The sequence below is a fragment of the Fukomys damarensis genome, unplaced genomic scaffold (assembly GCF_012274545.1).
Source record: "Fukomys damarensis isolate Sample0158 unplaced genomic scaffold, DMR_v1.0_HiC HiC_scaffold_29, whole genome shotgun sequence".
NCBI classification, from domain to species: domain Eukaryota; kingdom Metazoa; phylum Chordata; class Mammalia; order Rodentia; family Bathyergidae; genus Fukomys; species Fukomys damarensis.
In genome coordinates, this window is record NW_022900941.1 from 32,892,842 (window position 1) to 32,919,586 (window position 26,745).

At 34.9% G+C, this 26,745-nt stretch overlaps 1 protein-coding gene across 2 annotated transcripts; it reads right to left on the bottom strand.

Moving 5' to 3' along the window:
• Positions 1-657: 657 nt before the first annotated feature.
• Positions 658-26,739, bottom strand: Arl5a (ADP ribosylation factor like GTPase 5A). 2 transcript variants are annotated; one of them, XM_010641399.3, is made up of 6 exons: positions 26,534-26,739; positions 14,061-14,121; positions 13,439-13,586; positions 11,845-11,928; positions 6,258-6,409; positions 658-3,675 (listed from the first exon to the last, which is right to left on the bottom strand). In XM_010641399.3, the coding sequence occupies exons 1-6, from the start codon at positions 26,577-26,579 to the stop codon at positions 3,627-3,629; spliced, it is 540 nt and encodes a 179-aa protein (XP_010639701.1). In that variant the 5' UTR covers positions 26,580-26,739; the 3' UTR covers positions 658-3,626. The 2 variants fall into 2 exon arrangements, with proteins under 2 accessions (XP_010639701.1, XP_010639702.1); XM_010641400.3 differs by lacking the exon at positions 11,845-11,928.
• Between the last annotated feature and the right edge of the window lie 6 nt (positions 26,740-26,745).

Below are 26,745 nucleotides of genomic sequence, written 5' to 3' on the forward strand. Positions count from 1 at the left end.
ATTCAATTACGGCAGCTGTACACTGTCTATACCACAATCTGGTCTTCTGATCGACTCAATCTAGTCTTCTGGCAATGCCCTCTAATGAGCAAAGTCCAAATCAGTAAATCAAGCTTGTGATAGGTGCATAGTTAGGAATCAGAGAAGCTATGCAGAAACTAGTGGTTGGAGAATAAGGTTACAGGCCAAGTTTAACATATCTTAGGACAGAGAAAATGTAAGTTCACTAATGGTAAATGAATATACAGAACAAGGGTAGCTAAACTATGTGAAAGTCAATCCTTATGCAAGAAGCTCCACATTATATTTGAAAAATGGGAGAGGCCAAAGTCAAGTCATGGGAAGAAACTTTACTCAGCCGTCACAATGAGACTGATGCCAGGACACAAATGGGCAGTTGAGAAAAGACCCCAAAGTTCTGACAGTCTACAATGTACTGCTATCCCTTATATACAAAGTAAAGCAGCATACAGATACATTCTAAAAACTGCCTGCAGAGAAAACTAGAAAGTTGTCTATAGTTTTTCTATTTACACTAATATAAACAGATTTTGAGGTTGTCTGTACTGTATGTGGTTGTGGTCACAGCAAGAAATGTAAAGTGCCTGTAAAAGAGGGGACAATAAAGTCCCATTCCTAGGCATTTTAATACTACACACTCAGATAAAATGAAAAGATCTCAGGGGCCTCACACTTTTCTTTCTTTAAGCTCCCTGCTGTGACTACTGTTACCACCACACATTTATTTATGTTTTTATTTAGTTTTTGGTACCGGGGATTGAACTCGGGTCCTTGTGCTTGCAAGGCAGGCCACCGAACCACTGAGCTAAATCCCCAGCCCTACACATTTAACAGGCCAGAAAACAAGCTCTTTTTCCCTTTACTTTATGCCATACCTCTAAAAAACACATTCACCACCTGCATTAAAAATGCCAACCAGTGGTGCTAAAGCATGTTTTTATACTTAAGGCAAAATGTCATATAAGAAAATGAATAACCAAGCCCCACTGCCCCAACACACTTGTCTTCACTGCATTTTTTGCCCATCATGAAGGCCAAGATGTGCTGCTAAGGAAAACTAAAAATTTCAAACAGAATCCTCAATATAATGTAAAAGATCTACTTTATAAATGCTATTACAACAAAAGTAAATATTCAATGTTTTAGCATATGATCATTTTTACCAAATTATTAAGTTATATGACTTTCAAAATTAGTATCAAAACAGGATATTTAAATCCAGCCACATGTACAGAGGTATAAATTGTTCTTTTCAAAGTTGAACACAATGACGTTAAATGAGATAAGTAGCATAGTAGAAACTCACAAGAATTCTCCTTTGCTTAATTCCACTTAAGTTATATTATAAATTACCAATATGACTATTCATGAGGCTTTATATTTTATTTGGAAATAATACTGTTAAAATTATTTTGTATTTTCCTACATTAACTTACATTGTTTTTTCCCAGCTGTAATCTTGGTTTTATGTACAAGTACATAGCTACGATCTTATTTTTGATGTATAACCTAGAAGGGTAGGAAACCAACCAAAAGTCATGTTTTGTAAATGTGGTGTAAGATTTCATATATTCTCATGATAGGATGTCAATAATCAACTATACTAAACCAACTGTAACAATGCAGTACATGCTTTACATATCTAATAAAGAATACACCACAGACAACATCTCAGTGACAAAGGAATGTGCTGGTATCACACTGGACTGATGTGGTAGTAATTCAGGAGACTGAACACATTATTATTCAAATTAAAACATAAAAAGAAAAAAAGGTGTAGATTTTCAGATCTACTTTGCAGAATATTTGTCTCTGAGGAAATTACAAAATAGATTTGGATTTTAAGGGAATTTTTAATAACAAGAAGTCAATTCTTGTAGTGATTTGAAAAAGTATGAGAACATATGAACAAAGCTTAGTACTTTAAGATTTACTTTTGTAAAAGCATGTTGACAAATATTAAATGTTTTATCTTCATTTGAACATTAAAGCAATTAAAACACAAAAATCCAACATTAATACTGATCTTTCACGCCTAATTTGGATTTAAGATATTGAGTAATTTATATTTTATAGAAAGAAACTTTAAAAGTTTCATCAATGCTTTTATTATATGTACTATTATTCTTTACCAAAACCTTTACTGAAATTTAAAAAGCTGGTATTAAGAGTAGTTATTTTTCTTGCATATTCTGTAACATGCCATTTTGAATTAACCTTCAAAATTTCAGAGCATGAAAGATACATGAACAGATTACCCAAAAATATGTTTTTAACACAGGTTAATTTTTTTTAGTTATGACAGAAACACCTCTGAAGATAGCAAAAGACAAACCAAAAACCCTATGCAAATATAAAAAGTGTTTTGGGTCAAATTATTTCTTAGTACAAATAATATACCATGTCAATCAATTTCTTAATCAAATTCACAAAAGCATTAAAAAATTGTACTTTATAACTGTTAAGCAAAAGAAAACTTGTGGAAACAAAATCTCAAACTATTCCTACTCCTAAAATAAGAGATTCCCAAATTAAGAAATTACCAATATTTCTTGGAAAGTATGTGTTACACTTTCAAATTCACTTTAACTGCTTTAATTGCTTGGCATATAATTTAGTACTTTAAAATATTTTAGCTAAATTGTTCAATATTTTTAGAATAGTACCTCTCTGTTTCACAGAATAGTTTTTAATCAAGAAGAAATCACTGGATAGTTTTAACTGCAATTTCTGACCAACTGATTAACAGATTAACAATTTATTCAGCAATTGAGAAAACCAAGAAAAGGAATAAATGTAACAATTCTTCATGGTGCAACTTGGTTCATTAGTAATACTAAACCAAGAATCTGACAGTCTACTCAACTGGGTTATGCTTCCATGTGTGCTATTAAGCAACAAAAAATAGGTATACTATGTCAAGCTTTTTCATCTCTTTCTTTCCTTTTTTTTGAAGAGCAGCTCAATGATTAGGGGTTGGTTAGTACAATACAGATAACACAGAAGAAAAGTACAAAACAGCACTTTAATACCAGTGCCAGTACTTATCTCATTATGGTAACAACTAAGGATATTAATTTTTCTTATTTGCTTTTCTTAGGACATAAATCAAAGCCATTAACTTGAACTTGAGGTATATACACGATACATACACAGCCTTAAGCAAAATACTTTTTGTAAGTGACATTACATTTCAAAATATTGGAAAGAGTATGTGCTGATTTGTATTTTGACTTAATGGAACAGGAAGAAAACAACATTCAACTAGGGAGGGTTAGTTAAACTGACAATAAAGCTCTTTAAAGTTCAAAATGTCTTCCTCTCCCTTTGTACTTACCACAGGCTCTACAATGTCCTGAGAGGATTTATTAAGAGAAAAATAGCAATCACAGCTTTAATAACATACTTTGGAAGGAACTAATGAGAAAGCAAACTGGAAGGTGAAACTTCATCCTTGTTTTCAAATAAGTGGTCTTAATTTTTCTTCTTTAGAAAAAGTTTAAATCAGTTTATTATAAATATATCTAAACCATTAATTTTTGCAGCTTTCAGGTAAAGTCCAGCACTTTGTCTTTACAGAGTCTATGACAAGAGGTCAGTAGAGATCATCTAATCTTAAGTCGTGACATCATCCATTCAAGCCCTTGGCATAATCTACAAAAAAAATTTTTTTTAATTAACTTGTGAATTAAAAAGCTATGGACTGTAAACTAAAAATGTTTTTTATTTACTTGAAAAACAAAAATTTAATAATCAGTAATATTCAAAGCTAGTGCTATTGCAATGAAGCCATACACTCATACACAAAACATCCATGCTTTTGGTTCAGTTTTATCTATGGGGGGAACACTGCCTGACACTGCATGACTAATGTGCAGAGTACAGTTTGGCAATATGTCAAAAATACAAAAAATATCATTACTGTGTATCCACTTTTCTAATTCTAGATTATGTATCAAAAATCGAGTGAAAGAATGAGAAAATGAAGAACTGGAAATGAAGTGTTTGTAAAGGGGGAGGGAGGAGGGGTGAAGGGAGGGTAGGGACACGGGGAAAAAATGAGAACCAAGGTAAGTCATGTAAAGGTACAAAATCCCAATAATAAATGTAACTGTACTGTATACCTAAAATGTACCAATAAACTCAATGAGGGAAAAAAGAAATCGAGTGAAAAAGATTTTAGACTGTTCCTAAAGTACTTTTAAGACAAAAAAAATAGAATTTAAATGTGTAGAAATAAGAGAAAAAATGAATTATGCAATATTTCTATTGTGAACTATTAAAACATTTCTTTTTAAAGTATTTTGATGTGAAAAATGCTCATGACTATCAATGAAGTAAAAAAGACAGGATATTAAATATAAAGTGAACATAAAGTACACATACATGAATATAAAAAATATGAAGGCAATAACATCTCACATCATTGGCACAAATTATCATTGAACAATGGGTAAATGAACTAATCCAAAAATATAGAAAGGTCTGGGTATATGGTGGCACATGCCTATAATCCCAGCTACTTGGAAGGATGAGGCAGGAGACTCTCAATTCAAGGTCAGCCTGGGCAAAGACTCCATTTCAAAAAACAAAAATAACTAAGAGTATTAAAAAATAGAGGGGTAGTGTTTACTGTGGCAAACTAAATGTTTAATGAGAGAAACTGTATTATGACAACAAAATGAAGGACTGTCATGAAGTATTAACTACATATGATGAAGTTTTTGTATATATGAAAAACTATGCTACAATACTAAATTTTAAAAACTTGATATTTCTGTTTCACATAAAAGAAGGTAAAAATAAATGGCAATGAGGTATACAAATGATTGTTTTGGGGTAGCCTAAAATTTTCTCCAGTAACAAGATTCCTACTTTTAAACTACTGAAACAGTAGAAAACAATAATAAATGAATAGCCTTAACTTCACACTGTTAAATGAACATTATTTACCTAATAGCAAACTAGAAACTATTTTGATATCATTATTTTAATTAATCTTCAAAACAGTAAGATCAGGATCCTTTCCATGTTACAGATGATACAAATGTTAGCAAATGAGAGAAGTGGGAGTTAAAATGAGGTCAATTTCCAAAGTTGGTGAACTCCAGTCTATTAAATCAAATGTTGACCAAAAGCAAAATGAAGAATTTCAAGCAAGGTATTCCTTAATGCAGAAGGAAAATGGAACATCTTCCTCCAAATAAAACATTTCTACTTGCCAACTGCTACAAATGGAATCCTGTATGAACCAAAATTTTAAAAGGTAGTACCATCTACTACTTCCTTTTTTTTTAACATGAAAGTGACTTTGGAGCTATACTATCCATGCTATACCATCCAATTATTCAATCATCAAAGTATACAAATTAAATCTTATGTAAAGCCTAAATGACTTGTCATTACCAAATTGAATACTGTAATATCTCACCATATACTAAGCTACTTCACAAATATGTAACATTTTTAATGAATATATAAATAATAGATAATTTTTAATGCACAAGTTTGCTTAAGGTTCTAATTATGCTCTTCCAAATGTCTGTCCAAATATCTTCTATCTCCCTAAGACTTAGCTTCAGTAACTTGTAACTCTGGATCATCTTTCATCATGGTCTTGAGAGAAAAATTCTGTTAAATGAAGTCATCAAACTATACTCCAAGCTTCTGCCTTTTCTCAATTCTTCAAGAACCTCAACTTAAAATTTAATTTTTTTCTTCTTTTTAGCTTTTATCTATTTTCAACTGCTCTATTTCATCTGTCCTTCCTCTTCTTGCCATACTTAAGTTTCCAGCTGTTTTTCTAAAACCCACCTCCCACTTTTCAATTGCTTCATCAATTCTAATTAAAAACATGGTATAATATAAACACCTAAGAATATTCTGACTTCTCCAGCTCTCAACACTATTTCTGAGCTCCTATAGCAACTACATCATCTATATTCTTGTGTGTACTATTTCAAGAAGGTTTATATGTATTATGTTTATGTTGCTTCATTTTTTAAAAATTGAGTTTATCAGTACATTTTAGGTATGCATACTGATCACATTCATCATAGGGAATGTGCACCTGTATGTGATTATGATGTGTTTTAGTATTTAAAGAATCATCCTGAAAAATCTGAATGTGGACACCAACTATGTCTTTCATCTCTTCCTCAAATATGTATTGATTTTACAAAGACACATATGTTGCTAAGCTAGATGCATTATCACCTAAGAGGAACATTTCTTACCCCTCGCCAGTAAGAGCACAGCATGCCTGGATATGCCACTGGTGATCTTTAATAGAAGTGAGCTTCAAGAACTGGGAGATTTCTGCTACAGTCATGCACTCTTTAACATCTTGTTTATTAGCAAAAATCAGCAGTCCAGCTTTCCTTAGGTCCTATAAAAGCAAATGAACCTTTAAAGGCAAGTACATATTTCCATATACTTTCCCATTTAACTATTTTTCATAATCTTAGTAACCAAGAATTAATTCTACACAAAAGCACCTCACAGCTTACAGGCTGACAGAAGTAAACTTAAACAACACTGTACATTTAAAATAAATAAATATGTAACTGTACAGATTTATATATTTCTTGAAATCTTGGACTACTATTTTTTATGGTCCTTTGTTTAAAAGTCATACAGTCAAATATATATCCATTACCTCAATACAAAATTAGGTATAAATTGCTGAGAGCCACCATTAGTCTGGTACTCAAGAGCTCTCCATGATTCTCTCTTACTAATAACTTACATTTTCTGCCTTACCTAACATCACTCACTATATAAATATTCTATTTTAATTAGCAAGTTATCTTCTTCCCTGTGAGTTTTGGGCAGTTCCATCTCTTTGCTATTCAAATCATTTCACCTGCATCCATTCCTGTCCTTTCAGCTTTCTACAGCAGCCTTTCACAGCCAGAATTCTGTAAGAGAATTAAGCTCTACAAAAAATTATTTCAGTGACTGTACTATCCTGCAAGTATCTCAACAGGGTACACAGCTAGTACCTTCTAGGTGTATAAGAAATAATTAAATTCATTATATACAATGTATGCCTTTAGGCCTAAACTTTTAGTTGAGACACAGTATCCTAAACCAATCCTACTCAAATCTAACTCCTCTTTGTCCAAGATTTCTGAGATCCACATATACAACAGTCATCTTGGATTGGCATTACATTCACCAAATTTCCCCAATTAGGAAGTTCTACTACTTAAGCGCTATCAGTCTGAGGCAAGTTCTTTAAATATTTTGCCATTTGTTCCTCATTAGTTACATTTATTGCATATCTGATCCAGGCAAAAACTTACCACACAAACCCTTTTCCAAGTACAGTAACTGTGCACACCCCAAATGACTAGCATGTTTTATTCACAGAACAGGCCTAAGGAGTCTTAGTCTCTTTCTGTACTATTCCTCCCCACCCCCAAGCTGTTTGAATGTCAGACTTACTTGGTAATTCAGTTAACGTCACAGACCTTTTCCTCATACTAAAAATATTCCTTTGAAGTTTTTGTACGATTTCAGTGTGTTTATAGATAACCTTAAACTCATTTAATGGATTCTAGGCCAAGAATCCATGAAGGATGCAACTCAATGAATTAAAGTCCCATCAAATTATATATAAATCTTATTTGGAAATACTGACAAAATAAGTTTAGGTCCTAGCCTTGCAAATTTCTTCACCTGGGTTGTATATTATTTTTCTTTTAGGGATTTTAGAGCCCTTAAACAGGAAACAGAGAAATATTTTGGTTTTAATAATGTGTATATGTGTTTAAAAAAATAGTCTTCAGTAGGTACCTCAATATTATTCTATGGTATTTTACTCTATGATTACTTTCTTATATAAAATTTCTTGTTTGGTTAAAAGGAGTTATGCAAAATGTTTTATACAATCACGACTGACTTTTAGTTGCACTGCCCTCTTCAGGACTGCAGCTACCATTGCTATCATAGTTGATGCAGTTGCCCAAACAGCAAGTTCAAAATGTGATAATGCTACAATGTTAAGTTTTAAATTCTCATGTTCAGTTAGTTTCACCTACAGTTCAGGCCACATGTCTCTGTAAAACTTGAAAAAATGGAAGGGATATACAAATACAGTGATCATCAAGGACATAACATTTTTTCCCCTTGTTCTAAATGGAAAATGGAACCATTATCAAGAGTTGATATACTGCTGAATCACTAAGTAGATTAACTTTCCATGGGATTTAATTCCTGTCTTCCCATCTTCTCGGTTTCAACATCCCTTGAGAGTATGTATTTAAGTCTTTTATATAGGTCAGACTTGATAATGCTGGCATGTTCAAAGAATTAACTGACAGAAGTACTTGGCACAAGTTAAGGAAAATACTTTTCTATTATTTTACTTATAAATAATTTATACTCATCATTCTTAGTGTCAAAGTTATTTAGAAAAACCCCTGAAAAGGAAATAGAAAAATATAAGAAATAAAGCCATTTATTGAAGAGTCTCCAAATAAAATAAAAGATTGAATATAACTTTTTCTAGGTATCAAAGGCTCAGCCTTTATTTAGGAGTTCTTCATTTAAAAAGAAAAACAGCTATGTTACTTATGTTTAAATATTTAAGAAAAGAGGAAAGAAAATTTATCCTTTGTTTTTCATTACATAAGTACAAGACTAATTATACACTATGACAGCAATAGGAGATATACTGGATTAAGGTTGCTCCTCAATTTGACTTAAAAACACGTTAAATATAAGATGAACAATGGTGATTGCACATATGCCATTCTAAACACATTCTGCTACATATTACATGCATCTGTTCTCAATAGTTTAAAATGTATTTTGTTTCAGTCAAGATGAGTAACAGCAAATGAATTTACTAAACATCATCTGTACTCCATATATAGATGTCACTTTCTCAAAGCTTCATCTGTGAAGATAATTCCTAGAGGCTGAGTCATTAGGGAGAAAATTTTAGATTTTGGTGTTTGAAATCCTTTTAAAATAAACTAGTTTTAATACGTCACACATGTATAAATACCAAATAGTTTCTCTGGTGTGAAAAACTGTAATTGTATATAAGATCCTAACTATATAATTGACAATGTGAAATAGGAAGAAACAGGATAAAGTTGTAGGGGAAATGGGAAAGGAAGAGGAAAGGTAATAAGGGAAAAGGAAAAAAAATGAGAAAATGAAAAAATGGAAATAAAGTATCTGTAAATAGGGAGGGGAGGAGGGGGTGAAGGGAGGGCAGGGACAAGGGGAAGAAATGAGACCCAAGACCTGTCATATAAAGGTACAAGATCCCAATGATGAATGTAACTGTACTGTATACCTAAAATGTACCAATAAACTCAATGAGAAAAAAAATAAAATCAACTAGTTTCAAAGTTTTGACTTAAGATAAAACGAGAAATGTTTTATATTTTTGAATACATGTAAAGAATTATTACATCAATAGTGATAATGATTAATATTTTGTTATACAATGTAACAAGTATAGAATACCTCACTTAGTTCCACGTCTAAATTTATCCTTCCCTTGCCCTTTCTCCTGTCCTCCTTGCCTCAGTCTAAGTAAATGAGATTACAGGTGCATCCCACCATGCCTGGCTGCATGTTCTCATTTTTTAACTCATTTGTCCCTCTTCTAACTGCATGTTTTGGACAGGGCTCTTAACTCAAACTCCCTAAATATTCAGCTTCTAACTTTATGTGTAATTCTTTTCTTATACAATCTCCTTGTTTAGTCTTTCACTTTTTTTTTTTTTTTTTTTGGTACCAGGGATCCTTGCACTTGCAAGGCAGGCGTTGTAACCACTGAAGCTAAATCCCTGGCCCCAGTCTCACTTTTAACTAGGCCTTACTTATATCTTATTTTTTCTTCCCCTACCAGAGCCTGAATACCTAAATTCAAACTCTCGTTCTTTAAAAATTGGTTAAGCCACATAAATTATCTGTCTAACTGTACTTCACTTATAACAAATGAAGTTAAATACCCTGCCCAGCTTAATATTCCCAGGTAGTAAAATTAAAAGTTGTTTGTTTGTTTTTTTGAGACCTACTCTTAGGCTCTTAAAATACTGATCCTGCTATATCTATTAGCCAATAAGAGTAACAATCAAATGAGGAAGCCTACCTGTTAACACAGTAAAAAAATATTATCAAAGAGACATTTGTATCTTTTGTTCTCTTTCCAAAGTCTTCATAAAACCAACCTTTAGAATAATCTAAAGGATGCTGGCATACTTTTTGTAAGCAAAGCTAAAAAAACAAAAAAACAAAAAACACCTCAGCTTTCTATTTATGGTTATTGTATAGCAGTACTGTGGTACTCATTATTAACTGGTTCCAGGAAGCTGCAATGAATAGAAAAATGATGAGGACCAAATAAACTGTTTTGGCTAGTGTTATGGCTTGTGTTTAGATGTCTCCCCAAAGTCTCATGGGGTCATAGTTGGTACTTTTTCAGAGATGGCTGGATCTAGAGTATTTAAGGGCAGAACTGATTCATGATACAGTACTATGATCAAGGGCACTAAGATTAAAGGTGTGAATGCTACCCACCCTAAATAGCCTGGATAAGATAGAGAAAAAGACTTGTGGGCATCCCTTGCTTGCTTTGCTATCTTCTGCCTACCATGAGCTGTCTCTCTTCTGCCATGCCACCCTGCTTTGGTTTTTGAAACCTCTACAAATTTAGAGCTAAATACAAATTTCTTCCTTTAACTGTGGGTGGTGGGTATTTTGTCTCAGCAACAAGAGAAAAGTAACGAAGATAGCTCGAAAGAGTAGTGAGTTACAAGGTCATTGATACACAATTTATAGCCTGCTCATTGAGTACTAAAAAACAAGTACCAGGACAAAATGTTTACATTAAAATTTATGAAAAATCAAATTTGATGAGTTTCAAAGAAGGTGAGTACCTGTATCCCAAGCTACAATCAAACTGGTAAATGAATGCACAATAACAGGATTTGTTGTTTAAAACTCCAGGAAGTTTAACATAGCTGCCAGAATTAGGGTCTAAAATAGGGAAAAGTACATTTTGATGGACCTGTTCACTGAAAGGAAAACAAGAACTTTACTAAGTTTCCTAGTCTTGAAATGTTTCCCAAAACAGCAAACTTCTTAAATCTCAAAAGAAATCATCAAGTTGATGTTAAATATAAAATCTCATTACAAAGATATCCCAATTTTCTTAAGCTTTGTAAAAATTTCACTGAAATGAAAAACTCTATACATCTACATGTTAATTTTTCTATTCCTATATATAAATAGTTGAGAAGGCAGCAACAATAATAAAAAGCATGTGCTATCTTGCTTGGCTTAATTTTTAACTTATGTCACTAATAATATTCTCCAAAGATTAACATAATGTAGCTAGGCATATAATTTGTTTAGTCAAAGGGAAATACCAGAGAAACCTAAAAGCAATTAATATTAGCTAATAACTGAGAAACAAGAGTTGTTATATATGTAGGTATTTAATAATCTTACTCCCCCCTCCAAAAAAATCTTACTTCCAATAATATCCTTTATATAACTAATCTATTCAAAATGCAAAATGAAAGCTACTTGTAAGAATTCTTTTTGTGCACTAAAACCTCCAACCAAATTCATCAAGGATAAATGAAACACTATTCTACAGTTGACTCCTCAATCTTTCTGCTGCCTCCAGATATACTTCAAATTTGAGAAATGTAAAATATAAAGCATGCAAGGCCAGCAATCAAGAATTTCTTGAAAAAAATTTAAAATAGGTAACAAACACGAGAAATCAGAAAAAAAATCAATGTCCCACAAATATCCTCCTCCCATGTCTGATGTAGAAAGACAACTTACCTCATGAGCTAACATTTTGTAGAGTTCTTCTCTAGTTACAGAAATCCTCTCTCTGTCTGTACTGTCCACAACAACTATTACAAACTAAAATAATTACCAAAAACATCATTAGTGATTGCATATCACTGGTAAAAGTGCTTATTTGATTTACAGGCTACTATCAAGACTTAGAAGCTTATGGTATTTTGGAAAATAAGAGGTATCTATTACACACTGTAAAGCCTCTAGTTAAAATATATTTATTAATTTTTAAAAGAAAAGGAACTACAATGCTAACATTCTAACCAATATATAAAACACTGTTTTCTAAATTAGTTATTTTGAATGCTAATGGACCTATATCCATCTAAATGTATTGTTAAGTCAGCAAAAACCAAAACCAAACAAAAAAGCCATTATGGTCCTAAATTTAAATTACTTTCAGACAAGTATTACTTATTAATATCCATTTGAAAGTCTAAAAGGGCATGTGTATGGGAGTAATCTGGCAGTTAAATCAATTGTTTTTTAAAAATTAACAAATTAAGAGTAAGACTGTATCTAAAAACAGACTTTTTTCCACATATAAATGGCACTTGCTATCTGCAAGGAACTTTCCTAAACTGATGATCAGACTAGTAACAGAAGAGGCACGGAAAGACTTAAGGATCTATGTGGGACTGACCTCCAGTGAACCTCTTCCTCAACTCCATGAGCACCAAAAAGCAAGAGAAAAACTGCAGCAAATGTAGAGTTAACTTACTTATGATGGCATATATGAAGCCCAGATTAATGCTGACTGCAATTGATAAATTGCCCTTATTTTTTATAATGATATTAATCTCTAAATAAGGTAATGTGATTTCCAGAGTATTTACTACTCTATAGTTTTCATCAACCATAAGACAAGTAAGAGACCTGTTACTTTCTCTCTTCTTTCACTTAAGGATATATGGGTTTATCACTGTTACTCCAAGGTATTTTAATAAAGCTGTGAATTTTCCAGGTGTTGGCATAATTTAATACCTGAAGATATATATATAGTCGTCATTAGAATACTTAATTTTTTAACTCAAAAGTCAGCTTTATATATGTTTAGAGTATGTTTTATAATTAGCACTGCAAAAACAACTATAATAGCCTTTTAATTCACAGGCCTATACTATGAACACAAGTGTCACAGGTCTAAAATTTTCACTTTGGAAGTAATATATAAATAAGAAACAAACAATTGTGAAAATGCTTTTTAATTGAAAGAAAAAGATTTATTTAATGGACAATTGTTTTGTACAGAAGGAAATGCTTAGTAAAATTGGCTAAGATGCAAACCACTATGGCCCTAATTAACTGGAATTTCACCCATGTTACCAAATAGTAATAATAGTAAGAAAAAAATTATAAATATTGAAACAAGTTTAAGGATTAATACACACTCAGCCATTAATTCTTCACACAGAGTTTCAATGGTAACAAATATACAGAGCAATGACCATGAACTAGGTAATCAAAGATTCTACTATGCACGCATAAAATACTTATATTTTTAAAAGATTAACTATGAGGGTTCAAATTTTACAAGCATTTTGTTCATAGATAGCATATTAAAAAACATTACCTCTGTATTAGTATAGTAAGTATTCCAGGAAGAGCGAAGAGATTCTTGGCCACCAATATCCCACATCAGGAAGCACGTGTTATTAATTACTATCTCTTCTACATTACTTCCTATTGTAGGGGATGTATGTACAACTTCATTCATAGAACTGGAACAAAAAGTTCAAAAATATTACAATTCATAACGAAGCTAGACTGTTTGAATAATTTTTCAATCAAGGGACAAAACAGCATGATTTCCTTTTATATTTTATACCCAAATATTTTTTTTCCACTAGCTCATACAATAAATAAGTTCAGTGTTTACACAAAACTGAAACTTGGTAATAGAATATCTAGACTATTCTATATTGTCCTAGGAAACTATATAATAAAATATTTTTCTATTTCCTACAATAAAAGAACTTTCATGCAAAACAGCTGAAAACCATGCTCAATGGCATATAAATGTCTAGCTCTCTAAAAAGAGTTGATTAAATTTGGCTCTTGGTTTACAGCCAACTCTCCTGAAAGAACAACTTAGGTTCTATATAATTTTTATTGCTTTTATTGATCAAATACCACCCAGTCAGAAAAGTAACTAGAAACAACCAAATAAAAAATTTAAGGTAGTTTATACTTACAATTGGTAAAGGATGGTAGTTTTCCCTGCATTATCCAACCCAACAATGATAACTTTGTGTTCTGAAATAAAGAAAACACCAATGACCTATTAATTACAGGCCAAATAAAGAAAAAAGCAAGGCTGAAAGGAAGGGAAAGCAGGAGAGAGGGAGGGAGAAAGAGAGGGAAGGAAAGGGAAGGGAAGGGAAGGGAAGGAGGGAGGGGGAAAGGGAAGGGAAAAGGGAAAGGAAAGGGAAGGAAGAAAGAGAAAAGAGATTCCTATTTCACCTTCTTTCTCTCTGTGGTGTGATTCAGTGCATAGCACCTAATTATACCTTATTGGAACTCAAAAGAATATCCTAGCAAGACCAGCAGAAGTATGCTGTTAAGCTCACCTTTTTTTTAATCATCCTCATTCAACATAGCGATCGCTCATCTTTTCAACATCCTCTCTAAGAAAAGAGAAGTACTATATTCTTTCTTCTCCTAGAGGACACTATTCTCAGCAAAGTATTTCAAATGCAACCATAACAATGCACACATAAATTATAAATGCTTCACACTGGATTAAGTCATTGAAATACTGTATATGGACTTTTAGACATCAACTGGGTATGTATATATGGAAGAATGAGGTGAATGATTAAAAGAAAGGACAGTCTTTGCAATGGGTTAACTCTAAATCACATATAAGAGTACGTTTAAACCACAGAACTGTTTTATAATACAACAAACAAATCTAGGAACCTATGGCTATGGTGGTAATGAGTCCCTCCCCCTTTGGTTTCTGTGGCATCAGTTTTTTAAAGTTTTCTTCCTGTCTCTTGACAGTCTTTTTTAACTGACTCTTTAGAAAAAAATTTTTTTTAACTTGACCAGTCTTCTTGCACTATCATGCTTCCAAGGATGCCTGCCTTCTTGAACCCACTTCACATAGTTAGCAAAGCATCTTACAATTCATGTATTTTCAGGCTGTCTAAAAACAGCAGCATGTGGAGAAAGCTAGTTTCCAAAGAGGGTTCCTGGTCAGGTGTGGTGATGCACACCTGTAATCCCAGCACTCCAGAAGAAGGATGACAGCTGCAAGTTCAAGCGCAGCCTGCACTAATAGTGAGTTCAAGGCCAGCTTGAACTACAAAGAAAGCAAGATCTTGTCTCAAATGAAACCAAAGAGGATTTGAGTCATATATACAGTTCTCTCCTCTTGAATCTGAGATAGCTCTAAGAATCACTCTTAATACACAGAAACAATCACATGTGACTTCTGAGTCTAAATCAACAAGAAACCTTGCACTCCCTACCAAGCTGTTTTAGACAACTCCCATGGGGTAAATTGGACACTGTGTAACATGTCTATGATGGCTGTGCAGTTGAGGGTGAAGACCAGGCTGACCGTGTAGTGAATCTTTATGGAGACCATCAGCCAGTCCCTAGTAGCTAGCCTCCCTAGCTCTTTTAGGAATTCTAGCTGAATAAAAAATAAAGAATATGAATATAAAAGAATTCATAAAGAATATGAACATAAAGAATCTACCTTAGAAACGCAACCTGGCTGAGTCTTCACATAACTCTGTAAGTCCAGCTGCCATCTGACTACAACTGAGTGAGATTCTCCAAGCTAGAGTTTTTTTGAGGTTAGTCAACTCTAGAACCATGAAGGATAGTAACAGCAACAACAACATGCTTGGGATTATGTAACCTTGGCAACTATATCTGACTTTAAGTTTCTTAATTATAAAACAGAAAAAGTACCTATTTTTCATGGTTGTGTAACAATTAAGATAGCACACATTAGCACCTTGCACCTAGAGACAGTTCCAAACTTGCTGATTAACCGATTGTGTCAACTCAAGAAACAGCCAGTTAAATGGGATCAGCATAGTTCTGGGTGTAGTTGAAGAGATTTACTTAAAACAGATGACCCATCCTGGCTGTCAGTGACAGCAACCAATAGGTTTGTCACCTTATGAAATAAAAGGAAATAAAGAAGGAAGGCTCGCTTCTGTTTCTTCAGAGGAGCGTCACCTTGGAAGCCCTGGCTTCTAGCCAGGCTCTTCAAAGCTTTCTGACTCGCCCGGGACACTACAGTGAACTCCAGGGCCTTCAAATGGATCCTTTGGATCTTCTGACTCTCAGCAGCCACTGGAAGCCAATCTTGCAAATTCTTGTAAATTTATACATCTCTCATTAAATATTCTAAAAGCACTGTCTAATACAGCTGTGTCACCAAGTCTCTCCTAAACTCCAATTTACCTAGTGGATAACACAGTCCCAACTCCACATGTACAAAAACCCAGTATTAAACTACCTAATTTGCGTAGTTATTGCACTAACATTGGTTTGGATTCCCTAGAACAGGGGTGGCGAACCTATGATACACATGCTGGAGAAGGCTGTTTGTTAGCTGTGAAAGCTCTAAAAGGTTTGCCATCAGTGTCCTATGACTTTATTCTTTACCCTCAACATCTCATTTGTCACCAAGTTTTACTGATTCCATTTCAAACATATATCCTCAACTTTTCTCTTTCCCTAGTTGAACTCTGCCCCATTTCTTACTATAAAACCTTCCCCAAGTGATCGATTTGTAATCCATCTTCCTATTTTTTCCAGACTAAAATTCTCTACACAATGGAACTGATAATACCATTCTTAATTTAAATTATGACTCTCAATTTTGACAGGAAACAAGGCAGCAGTTTTCAGTTTTATCCCAACTAACTAGGCTCTGGCTTTATGTCCTCACCACTACCATCAGCTGCCTAAACTGAAGTGCAAAACACCCTCTCTCCTGTTCTGCACACAGAGTCACGGCAAATATTTTTCTACCTTTACTCATGGTTTCTCCTTAACTTGAGATTATTTTAATTCTACATTTAAGCAATTCCTATTTGTCTTTTAAGGTCTAGTTTTCTTCGGAGAATACTTTCTTCTACTTTTCTACAATACCTCTAATATAGTACTTATCATAATTATGTACACATGCACTCAGAGTAAGGAGGTCTTTACAATTCAAATAGTAGGTATTTCCCAGTCACCATTTATTAGAGAAGGGAATTTATAATGCTATATAGTTATTTCTGTAGTACCATTTACCATAGAAGGGGATTACTAATGCTATATAAGTACTCTTGTTACACAAAAATAGGAATATCAAGTAAATAGAATATTTTAATACAGTCCATTTTATCTAGTCACTGACTTCTCTAAAGAAAAAGTAGGCAGCTTGGAACCAAAAGTGATATGACTATTTTCCCCCCATGCAGGTAAAGAACCATTTTTATTTTTATTTTTTATTTTTTGGTACTGGGGATTGAACTTGGGACCTTGTGCTTGTTAGGCATGCAGCAGAACCACTGGGCCAAATCCCCAGCCCAAGAACCATTTTTAAAACCCAGGGCCTAGTCTCATTACTAGAGATTAAGTAAGGAAATTGGAAAAAAGGCTCAATTACAAAGGTAACATTTTTATTCAGAGTGAAGGGTTAATATGTAGGAAACATGATAAGGTAAAGTCAAAGGCCTCACCAGGTAACATTCCTCTGGTGAATTTACACGATTTCTAGTCTTCCAGGACCACTAACTCAATTCTCTTATCCCAAAGGAGACAGACTTAGAGATGGCAAACCGTAGAAATCAGTAATATCTAAGAATTCCAAATGAGTAACACCCAATAAAAGAACACACTTAAAATTGTCTGTCAGGCTTGGTACAGAAATGTATGCCTGTAATCCCAGCTACTTCTAAGGCTAAAGCAGGAGAATCACAAGTTTGAGGCAAGTCTGGGCAACACAGGGACATCCCATCCCAAAAACAAAACTGCCTGACAAGTGCAGTTTCTTCATCTGGACCTAACACCTACAACCCCCATTGATTACCAACTTCTATCTGCTCCCTCCTAAGGCTTGTCCCTGAGGGTATTTTGTTTTGTTTTATTTACAATTAAACACAAATTAATATCTCTTCCTGAGGAAAAGTATACAGTCCAGCTGCACTAAAATCAAAAGATTATAGGTGAACATGGAATCCCAACCAAGAGTGTGTTAGAGTGTGATAATCAATGAATCCTTTTTTTTTTTTTTTTAAATCTTACTGAGTTTCTTGGTACTTTATAAGCAGTTACATTCATCATTGGAATCTTGTACACTTACATGACAGATCTTGGTTCTCATTTTTCCCCATACCCCTGCCCTCCCTTCACCCGCTCTACCCTCCCCTATTTACAAAGACTTTGTTTCCATTTTTTTTCTTTTCTCATATTTTTTTCTTGTCCCTTATTTCCTTTCCCCTACCCTTCCCACTTCCCCTACACCTTTAGACCTTTTCTTCCTATTTCACATTATATACAATTTGGACCTTATTTACATGTTCAGTTTTTTGCATCAGAAAAAACTATTCAGTATTTATACATGTGATTTATTATTTCACTTGAGAATATGGACTCAATATGCATCCATTTTCCTAAGAATGACTCTAGTTTCTCATTCTTTGTGGCTGAGTAGTATTCCATTTTATAGAAAAACCACATCTTCTTTATCCAGTCTCCAACTGATGGGCAATTGGGCTGTTTCCAAGTTTTAGCTATTACAAACTGTGCCACTATAAACATGGGTGCACATATATCACCATGGTATGATTCCTTTAATTCTTTTTGGAAAGATACCCAGCACAGGGATAGCAGGGTCAAATGGAACCTCTAGCACTAGTTCTCTGAGGTATCTCCATATTGATTTCCACAGTGGTTGCACCAGTCTACACTCAATGAATCCTTCTTTACAGTAGGGCCATGACTGTATCAGGGCCAGATACTTTGAGTCCTTAGGATAGGGAACCTTTCTTCCTGGGAAACTGTTAAACAGCATGGCAGTTTTGCCTAACTTGATATTTTTCTGTGTTCCAAAATTAAACAATCGCCTTTGATGACATCTCTTTAGTTCTATAAATACAAGTACCTATAAATATATTAATATAGCCAGAAAGTTTCCCAATTGCATACTGATTTTTTTAAATCAGAGCATTCTCAGATTTTTGGCTTATTTCTAAGTTCCAGAAATACTTTGTAGTACCCTATATATTAACTACAGGACAAAATTTGGATGTACTTGCCAAAACTCAGGAAGAATACACATTTACTCTCAATGAAAGAAATGGTATGCTAAAAACAACACAAAATTAACAGGACAAGCCCAATAGTAAAAAAAATAAAAATATAGGTAAGACTTTACAGTGTATAACTATAAAGAATAACTTACAAATATGTTTATATATGTAAATAATGTAGACAGAGACCTCAAAACACAAAAGGATTGCCTCTTGTTTCTTCCAAGCTCCTTAATCACTTAAAGAAGTTAAACATGCTACTATTAACCATACTATTATTTTCTAAAATAATTTGGCACTCTTCTTTTGTAACTGCCTTTAGAGTGAGATACACCATTTTAAATATTCTCAATGGTGGCAAATTCTTTAACTTCTGAAGATGAATTTGATTTCAAAGAAAGAAGGGAGCATTTGGTATCATCTTGGTCAGAAGAGAAATGGTAGTTAAAATGAGTACTTTTTATTGCTAAATGAGATATGATTCTTGAATAATGATTCAGAAATCTGTCTTCAAAGAAATTCTAAAAGGAGTTTCCAAAGATAGTCTGAAGAGCAGTAGGACATATCAATAGAAAGACCATACAGCCTCTTAAAATTAAAGTTAAAAATTGTCATCTGGTTTTGTGTGGGTGGCTTAAAAAGTGATCTTCCTACTTTAGCCATACACCTAAGACTTATTTCTTGATGTTTTTCCTAGGTATTAGGAAGTACTAGCTAGGAAAACAAAACAAAAAATTTTTGGAGTCTTCTCTGGCCACAAGCTGAATATGATAAGGAAGGTAAAACTGTTCTGAACAAAACCACCATACAATAACAGTGACTCTGAGATAAAGCAGATAGCACAAGACGTTCATTCCAGAAGGATTTCATCCTCTTATTAACACAGGTTGGTTGCCTTCTGAGAAAAGGATGGCATTAACAGTTTCTTTTAAACCACTAGAGAATGAACTAAAGAATCAGTTGAAATTAGACACCATTTCCTTTTATAAACTGCTTACACTGTTCTAAGTCTTTCTTCAGTAGTGCCTAGAAATAAAGAAAACACACTAGGGGAGAAAAAGTATGATGCAAGATACATTGCGAGGGGGCTGGGGATTTAGCTCAGTGGTTTCACTGCCTGCCTTGCAAGCACAAGGGCCAGAGTTCAATCCCCAGTACCAAAAAAGAAAAAAAGGATACAGTGTGAGGACTGTTATGCTTAGCACAGTGGAAAATGACAGGGAGAGGAGATTAAGAGATGATGATAAAAAGCAATGAAGCCAGACAATCATGAAATTAGGCAGAAAAAGAAATCCAGAGTTACCGAATCTCTCCCCCCGCATCCCCCTCCCTGGCTTCTCCCTTCTCTTCTTCCTGACCACCAGGATGAGAGCAGCTTTCCTCTGCTATGTGCCTCTGCCATGCCACTCTACTGTGGAGACAGTGACTAAGGACTAAATGTGAGCCAAATGAACGACTCCTTTAAGTTGTACGATAGTGTCTCAACAATGAGAAAAGTGACTAAACACCCTATAAGGCTGGGAATGACCGGAAATCCTAAAAAGGAAAAGGTTAGAGTTAGCTGATAGGGTACAGACAAAAAGATGAGAAGGCTATGGTCAAAAGGGGAGGGAAATAGGTCAACTTTGAATCTGAGAGGTCAAGCATCCTTCTGCCTACTTCATATGTTGAAAGATAAAATAGAGAAGTGAATAGAAATTCAATCATTACATAAACATGATGAAAAAGGATGACTATGACAAAGAATGTTTGTCTTAACACAAATTTCCTCTTAATTCTTTTCTTGATATGTCTACTAAATTTAGGTAAGCTGGTCTTTACTTGGTCTCCAGAATGTCTGAAGGACTTTCTTCTGTCTAATTTTACATAGTCGGCAAATTTCTATTACCCCAAAATACATAAACATTAAACATGCAACATATCTCCCAACCCAGAATTTTAAAATCAATCAAGGGAATATAAGCTAATATTATTAATCATATAAAAATTTTTAAATGGGTAAAAAAAGAAAATTTCCAATCAAACATATACAGAACTTTTAAAAAAATCTGGAAGGATCCACAGTTGTGTGAAGTAGTCAAATATCTCTTTGGAGGGCCATTCTACTGAGGAATCCACAATCCACAGAGTCTTCACTTGCTCACTCTGGCCTAACAACTTCAAGCCACATTCATCACCAACCTCTCCCTGCTCCATTTCCCTTCCACTCAAGGCTTGTCTCTAAGTTTTTTATGTTTTTATAATAAAGCATCAAAGAACATTTTAAATAGCTTTTGGGGTCTAAGATATAGCATTGTAGGCCATAATAAAAACCACAGAGTTAAAGACTTCTTTTTGGTGTGTGTGTGGTGCTGGGGATTGAACCTAGGGTCTCACACATGCTAGGTAAGTGCTCTATCACTGAACTACATCCCAGGTCCCAATTAAGACATAATTATGTAATAGGGTCAATAACTCAATGATGGCAAACTAGTTTATTCCCAATAAAGTAATATTAATCAGCTTGATAATATTAATCAACTTTTAACATCCTTAAGTTCTGTCACTACCCCAGTCTGTTCTCATTACCAAAATGGAGCAAGATTCTATGGAAAAAATACATTTGTAGTCAGAAAGTGCTATAACGTGATTTGAAACAAATATTCTGAAGAATCTAAAATATAATATGCATAATGATATGGACAAACTTAACTTTTGATCATTCCAATTCTTTGATGAATGCGAGTTACCACAAGTTGATTGCTTCATTTGATTTTTCAGAATATCTACCACACAGCATTCCTGCCATTACTCAGATAAGCCAAAACAACAACACATTGTTATAATGCTTTAATGGAATTCTGAGTTATCATTTGGACTTTAACAAGCAATGTTGTTTTGTCCTAAAAGTGCTCTTTGTTTTTATTTCCTTTTGCTTTCATTTTCTTTTCACTTTAGCCTACCAATTCCTGTCATTGCCAGTTTCTAAAGTTTATATTCATGTGACTACCAGTCGGTAAATTAAGGGGGGGAGTAACTGTCATTTCATACACCTTCTATCTCTCTGAATCATACAAAGTCAGAAAACACAAGCACCAAGGCAAATAAATTGGGGGTCACTATAATTCTTTATTCTCACCTCATATACAAATTATCACTAAGCCTTATCACTACTATGACCTTTAGGGCAAAAAAAAAAAAAATCCATTTGTCGTTTTCACTACTGTTTTCTCACTCTTATATAGAGCATGTGCCTAATAAAGTATCTTTTCAAAAAATGAATAAATAAATTACACCTGGAAAATAGATTAAGAGGGAGATATCTGATGATGCCATTTTGTATTACAAATTCAATTCTCAAAACTTAAAAGTATTAATAAAAAATGAACTTTGAAAATAAACTATAGCCATTCGTAATAAAGTTTCAGGGAAAAAAACCTTTGTACTAAGAGGTTGCTAAAATAAAACAGTAATCATACACAGCAAAATTAGAGATCCAATCTGGAGACAGAAATTAGAGAATAATTTCAACTTGGAACGTTTAATATAAAAATAACTATTACACAAGATTGAGATAACAAGGAATAGTTAAAAGAACTACAAAGATTATAAGAATGACAAAAGGAGAATTTGTCCCCTTTAGGGCTGAGACAGCTTCTCCACTGGGCTCAGCACTAAGATAAAGACCTTATTGGACGGCACAGCTATGGCTCACTGAATGGCTGAGAAGTAGCCAGGGTGAGATGCCAGAGGAACATCCTAGAAATCCTTCCTCTAGAGACCTGGGGAAAAATGTTCATTAAGAGTATTTTGCTGGAGGCCTTCCATCATGAAACCACCTGAGGTAGGTGCTGGGGAAGCTGACAGCATGCAGCCCAAGAGCCAGGCACAGGTGAAGGTGCTTGTGCTCAAACAGAGCCCATGGAGAGGGCACACTGTAACCATGCGGAAAAATCCTTCCCACCTGCAATGCTGTCCCTGCACTGCTGTTGATGAACAAAGCTGAACACTGTGCCCATTGAGAAAGAAAATTATTTAAAGGACCCAGTTCTATTTCCACAGAACATGCAAAAAGGACTCATTTGGAGCTGAGGCAATACAATTACAAATGGTACAGTTCACTTAGCCTCCATGCATACATATTTGAATCCCCTTTAAAAAAAAACACACACAAGCAGAGGTGGCTTCTTCAGCACCAGGTTTGTGCAGCACAGAAAGCTACTCCTACAGTCATGAGTAACTTATAATTCCTTTTGTAACAACCAGACAGAAGAGAACTATACGGCTATCAACGGGGAAATCCCATAATTTCTTTCATAGTTTACATCAGTGTCAGCAAGTTCCTTCTTTTATCTAACATGAATCCTGCTTATATAAAAAAAAAGTTGTGTATTTGTTTTTAAGAGCGCTAACTTCAGTACTAGACAAGCTTAGTTAGAATCCTAGGCCCTATTACTTTTAACTATAGTGCTTTAAGAAAACTACTTAATATTTCTTTGTAAAATTTGCCCTATAAAAGGAGAATATCTACCTTGCAGGGTTGCTACAGTATGAGGAAATCAACTAAGTCATATATCAACTAAACACAGATTAAATCAACTAACCTATATGAGCATTTAAAACTTAACCTTGCAAAAGTCAGTAAATGTAAATTATTTTATTTATGGAGATGGAATGAGTGCATTTTGTCTACCTATACTGTAATGAAAGCCCCATAAGGGAAAGAAGAGTTGTCTCTTGTTCACTGTAGTATTCCTACCACCTAGAACAGGTCATGGTCCAAAAAGGTGCTCAAAAAATAAATTTGTAGACCACTGATCAGTATAAAAAGTCACTAATGGCAACTCCTCAAAGTCCTAAAGATTTACAATGCAGCAACTAACAGACAGTTAAAGTAGAGGGAAAAAAAAGGCTGTCATCTTTTAAGAAGAGCAATAATCATCAGCAGACTTCCTTGGTATTTTAACTTGCCTGGGTCTCTCATTTAACAGCTATAAGACCTGGAAAGATTACTCCACTTCAGCCTCAGTTTCCTCTTTTCAGATGAAATAAATTACTTCAAAGGATCATCGAAACATTAATAACAACAATAACAATAACAATAAAACAGATGACATACACTATAGCATATAGTGTAATGCTTGGGCTCTATTCAATGTATCCCCAGAAATGTGACCTCTGGTTCTTGTGAGCAGTATGCAGTTAGCTTTGGCTATGTGCTAAATCTAAGCTTTCACTGAAAAGGCTATTCTAAAGGTTTTTCAGAAGAGATCTGGTTCAATTTAAATTTCATCAGTATCAGAAATTCTGCAATGCTCTTAATCCTTTCTTCCAACAGTTCCTGTCGAAAGAATATAGAATAGTGTCCTGAATCTTCTGTAGGTAAAACAAAGCGGTTAAGATACATCTCACCTATGTACATCCAATTTAACACACGACCAAAAAACCAAAAAGTGTCTAGAATTAGACTGGAGTGAACATTTTGAAAGCTGACTCTATTGGTATAACAACCACACTGTTTAACAGGGGAGAAATCACTTATTCACTTTCACAATATGAACATGTAACTTTCTAGAGCATGACTTCATTATTAATTTCTCAACATTGAAATAAATGTCCAGAAAAAGAAAAAAAACACAAACACATACACACAATACAGGTCATACTAACACTAGCAACAGCAATTTGTGGTGGTTCCAACAATTTGTGGGAGTATTTTATTTACTACTGTCAAGTAGGTGTTGGCAAACTTGTAATACTTTTTTTTTTCTTTTTTTGGTACTGGGGATTGTACTCAGGACCTTGTGCTTGCAAGGCAGGTAAGGCACCACTGAGCTAAACCCCTGGCTCTGTAATTCATTCTTAAGTTATAGAAACAATTCAAAATAAAGGTGATAGCGATTTTTCTGGCTGTAGGGAGCTCAATTAATACGCAAAGTTTTCTAAACCTCATAGAGATTCAGAAACGCTACCTTTGCTAAAAATAATTCAAAATTACAGATGGTAAAGCTAGAATTGAGCGGATTTACCCTAAATACCACCAGTTTTACAGCAATGCAAGTTTTAATACTTAAAACCTGGAGATTAAGTTTTCAAGATCTGTAGGCCGCAGAGATCCCCAGTACTCTAGGTGAGAACACCAAGATCTAGGAAGGTAAAGTGATTGGTTCCCATTTTCACTCTCCCAACTTACATAGCCAGTCTGAGACTATGGTTGATTAGAACTGGTTCCCTCCACTCCACGAGAAAGCCCGATGCCACTTTCCACTCCTTATCATGTTACCTAAACTATCCTCTGGGCCAGCTCTACTCCTTTCCCATCTCTTTATAAGAGCAGCTTCATCACTGAGGAGGAGGGGTTAGGTAGTGGATCTGTGAAACCGTTGCCACCACTGATCTAAATTTTAACTGGAAAACTTTTTTGAGATGCGACACCACCAATTTATACAAGAGAAAAACCACACACTAAGTTACTTACAGCAGGAATGATGAACTGTCCAACTCGAGTTTTAAAAAATAACAAAGACATCACTACATTTGATCTTAACTGTCATCCTTTTTGTTAAAATGGTGTCCTTTTTCTATCTAGTTTTAGACACATTTGTAACACATTTGAAACAAATTGCTATGCATTTCTGGGCAATGTTTGAGTTTAGATAAATTTAAGCATCATCCACATAAAGCACTGTCCTTAGTAACTTGCTAGTTACCCTACCGTTAGTAACGTTTCATATGGGTGGTTTTTAAAGCTTTCAGAAAAACACTTAAAATATTTTTAACCTAGGCAAAAAAACTAAAAGAAAAAAAAAAAAACCCTCTTAACCCACACAGGTCGAAAAGCGACCTTAAGTTTAACCTTAAAAGCAAACAGAGGGAATTCCGTCACTATTCAGGAGTCTCTCCCGCCCCTCCCCCAGACGGGTGGCGTTGGAGGGAAATCTCAGAAGTCTGGTGTACGCGAGCACTCGAGAGCGAGTCCTCACGTTTTCCGCATTCTGCAACTCAGTCGCTCATTGGTGCGGTGAAGGCCCTAACCTACAACCTTCATCCCAGAAGACGCCAGCATTTCCCGTTGCTGTCCAAACTCAACTGCTGACGGAAGAAAGGAGTGAAAGACAAACCAAGCCGTGCCACTTAGGGGCATCGGACGTGGGACAAGAAACCCTTTTCACTCCCAATCAAAATCGGAGCAATGGGTGTGTGGCGAAAGGGACTTCTTGGGCAGGTCCGCTAAGGCAAAGGGCTGCGAAGTGGAAACAACCCCCACCCTCGCGAACGAGGACCGAACGGTCCCGGGCCTGCACGGGAGCAGCTTGCACCTCGCGTGGAGTCCACGCTCCGGAAGTACTCGGAGACCCCACTCACTCGGGCAGGGCCGACCCTCTCCCCACCGTACGCCCGCGGCCCGAGCCCCTCACCCTGGTGATTGAACAGTCTCCATATCCTGGTGAAGAGAATTCCCATTCTCGGGCAGCGAAGCCCCTCCAGCCACGCGGACCGCCAGGCCTCCCGTGGCTCAGGCTGAGGTGGAGAGAGACGCGCTGGAGCCTCCGCCTCTGCTGCTACTGCTCCCGCGCTGGCCGCCCTCCCTCTTCCAAGGAACCGAAGGGAGGCTAAAGCCCAGGCCGCC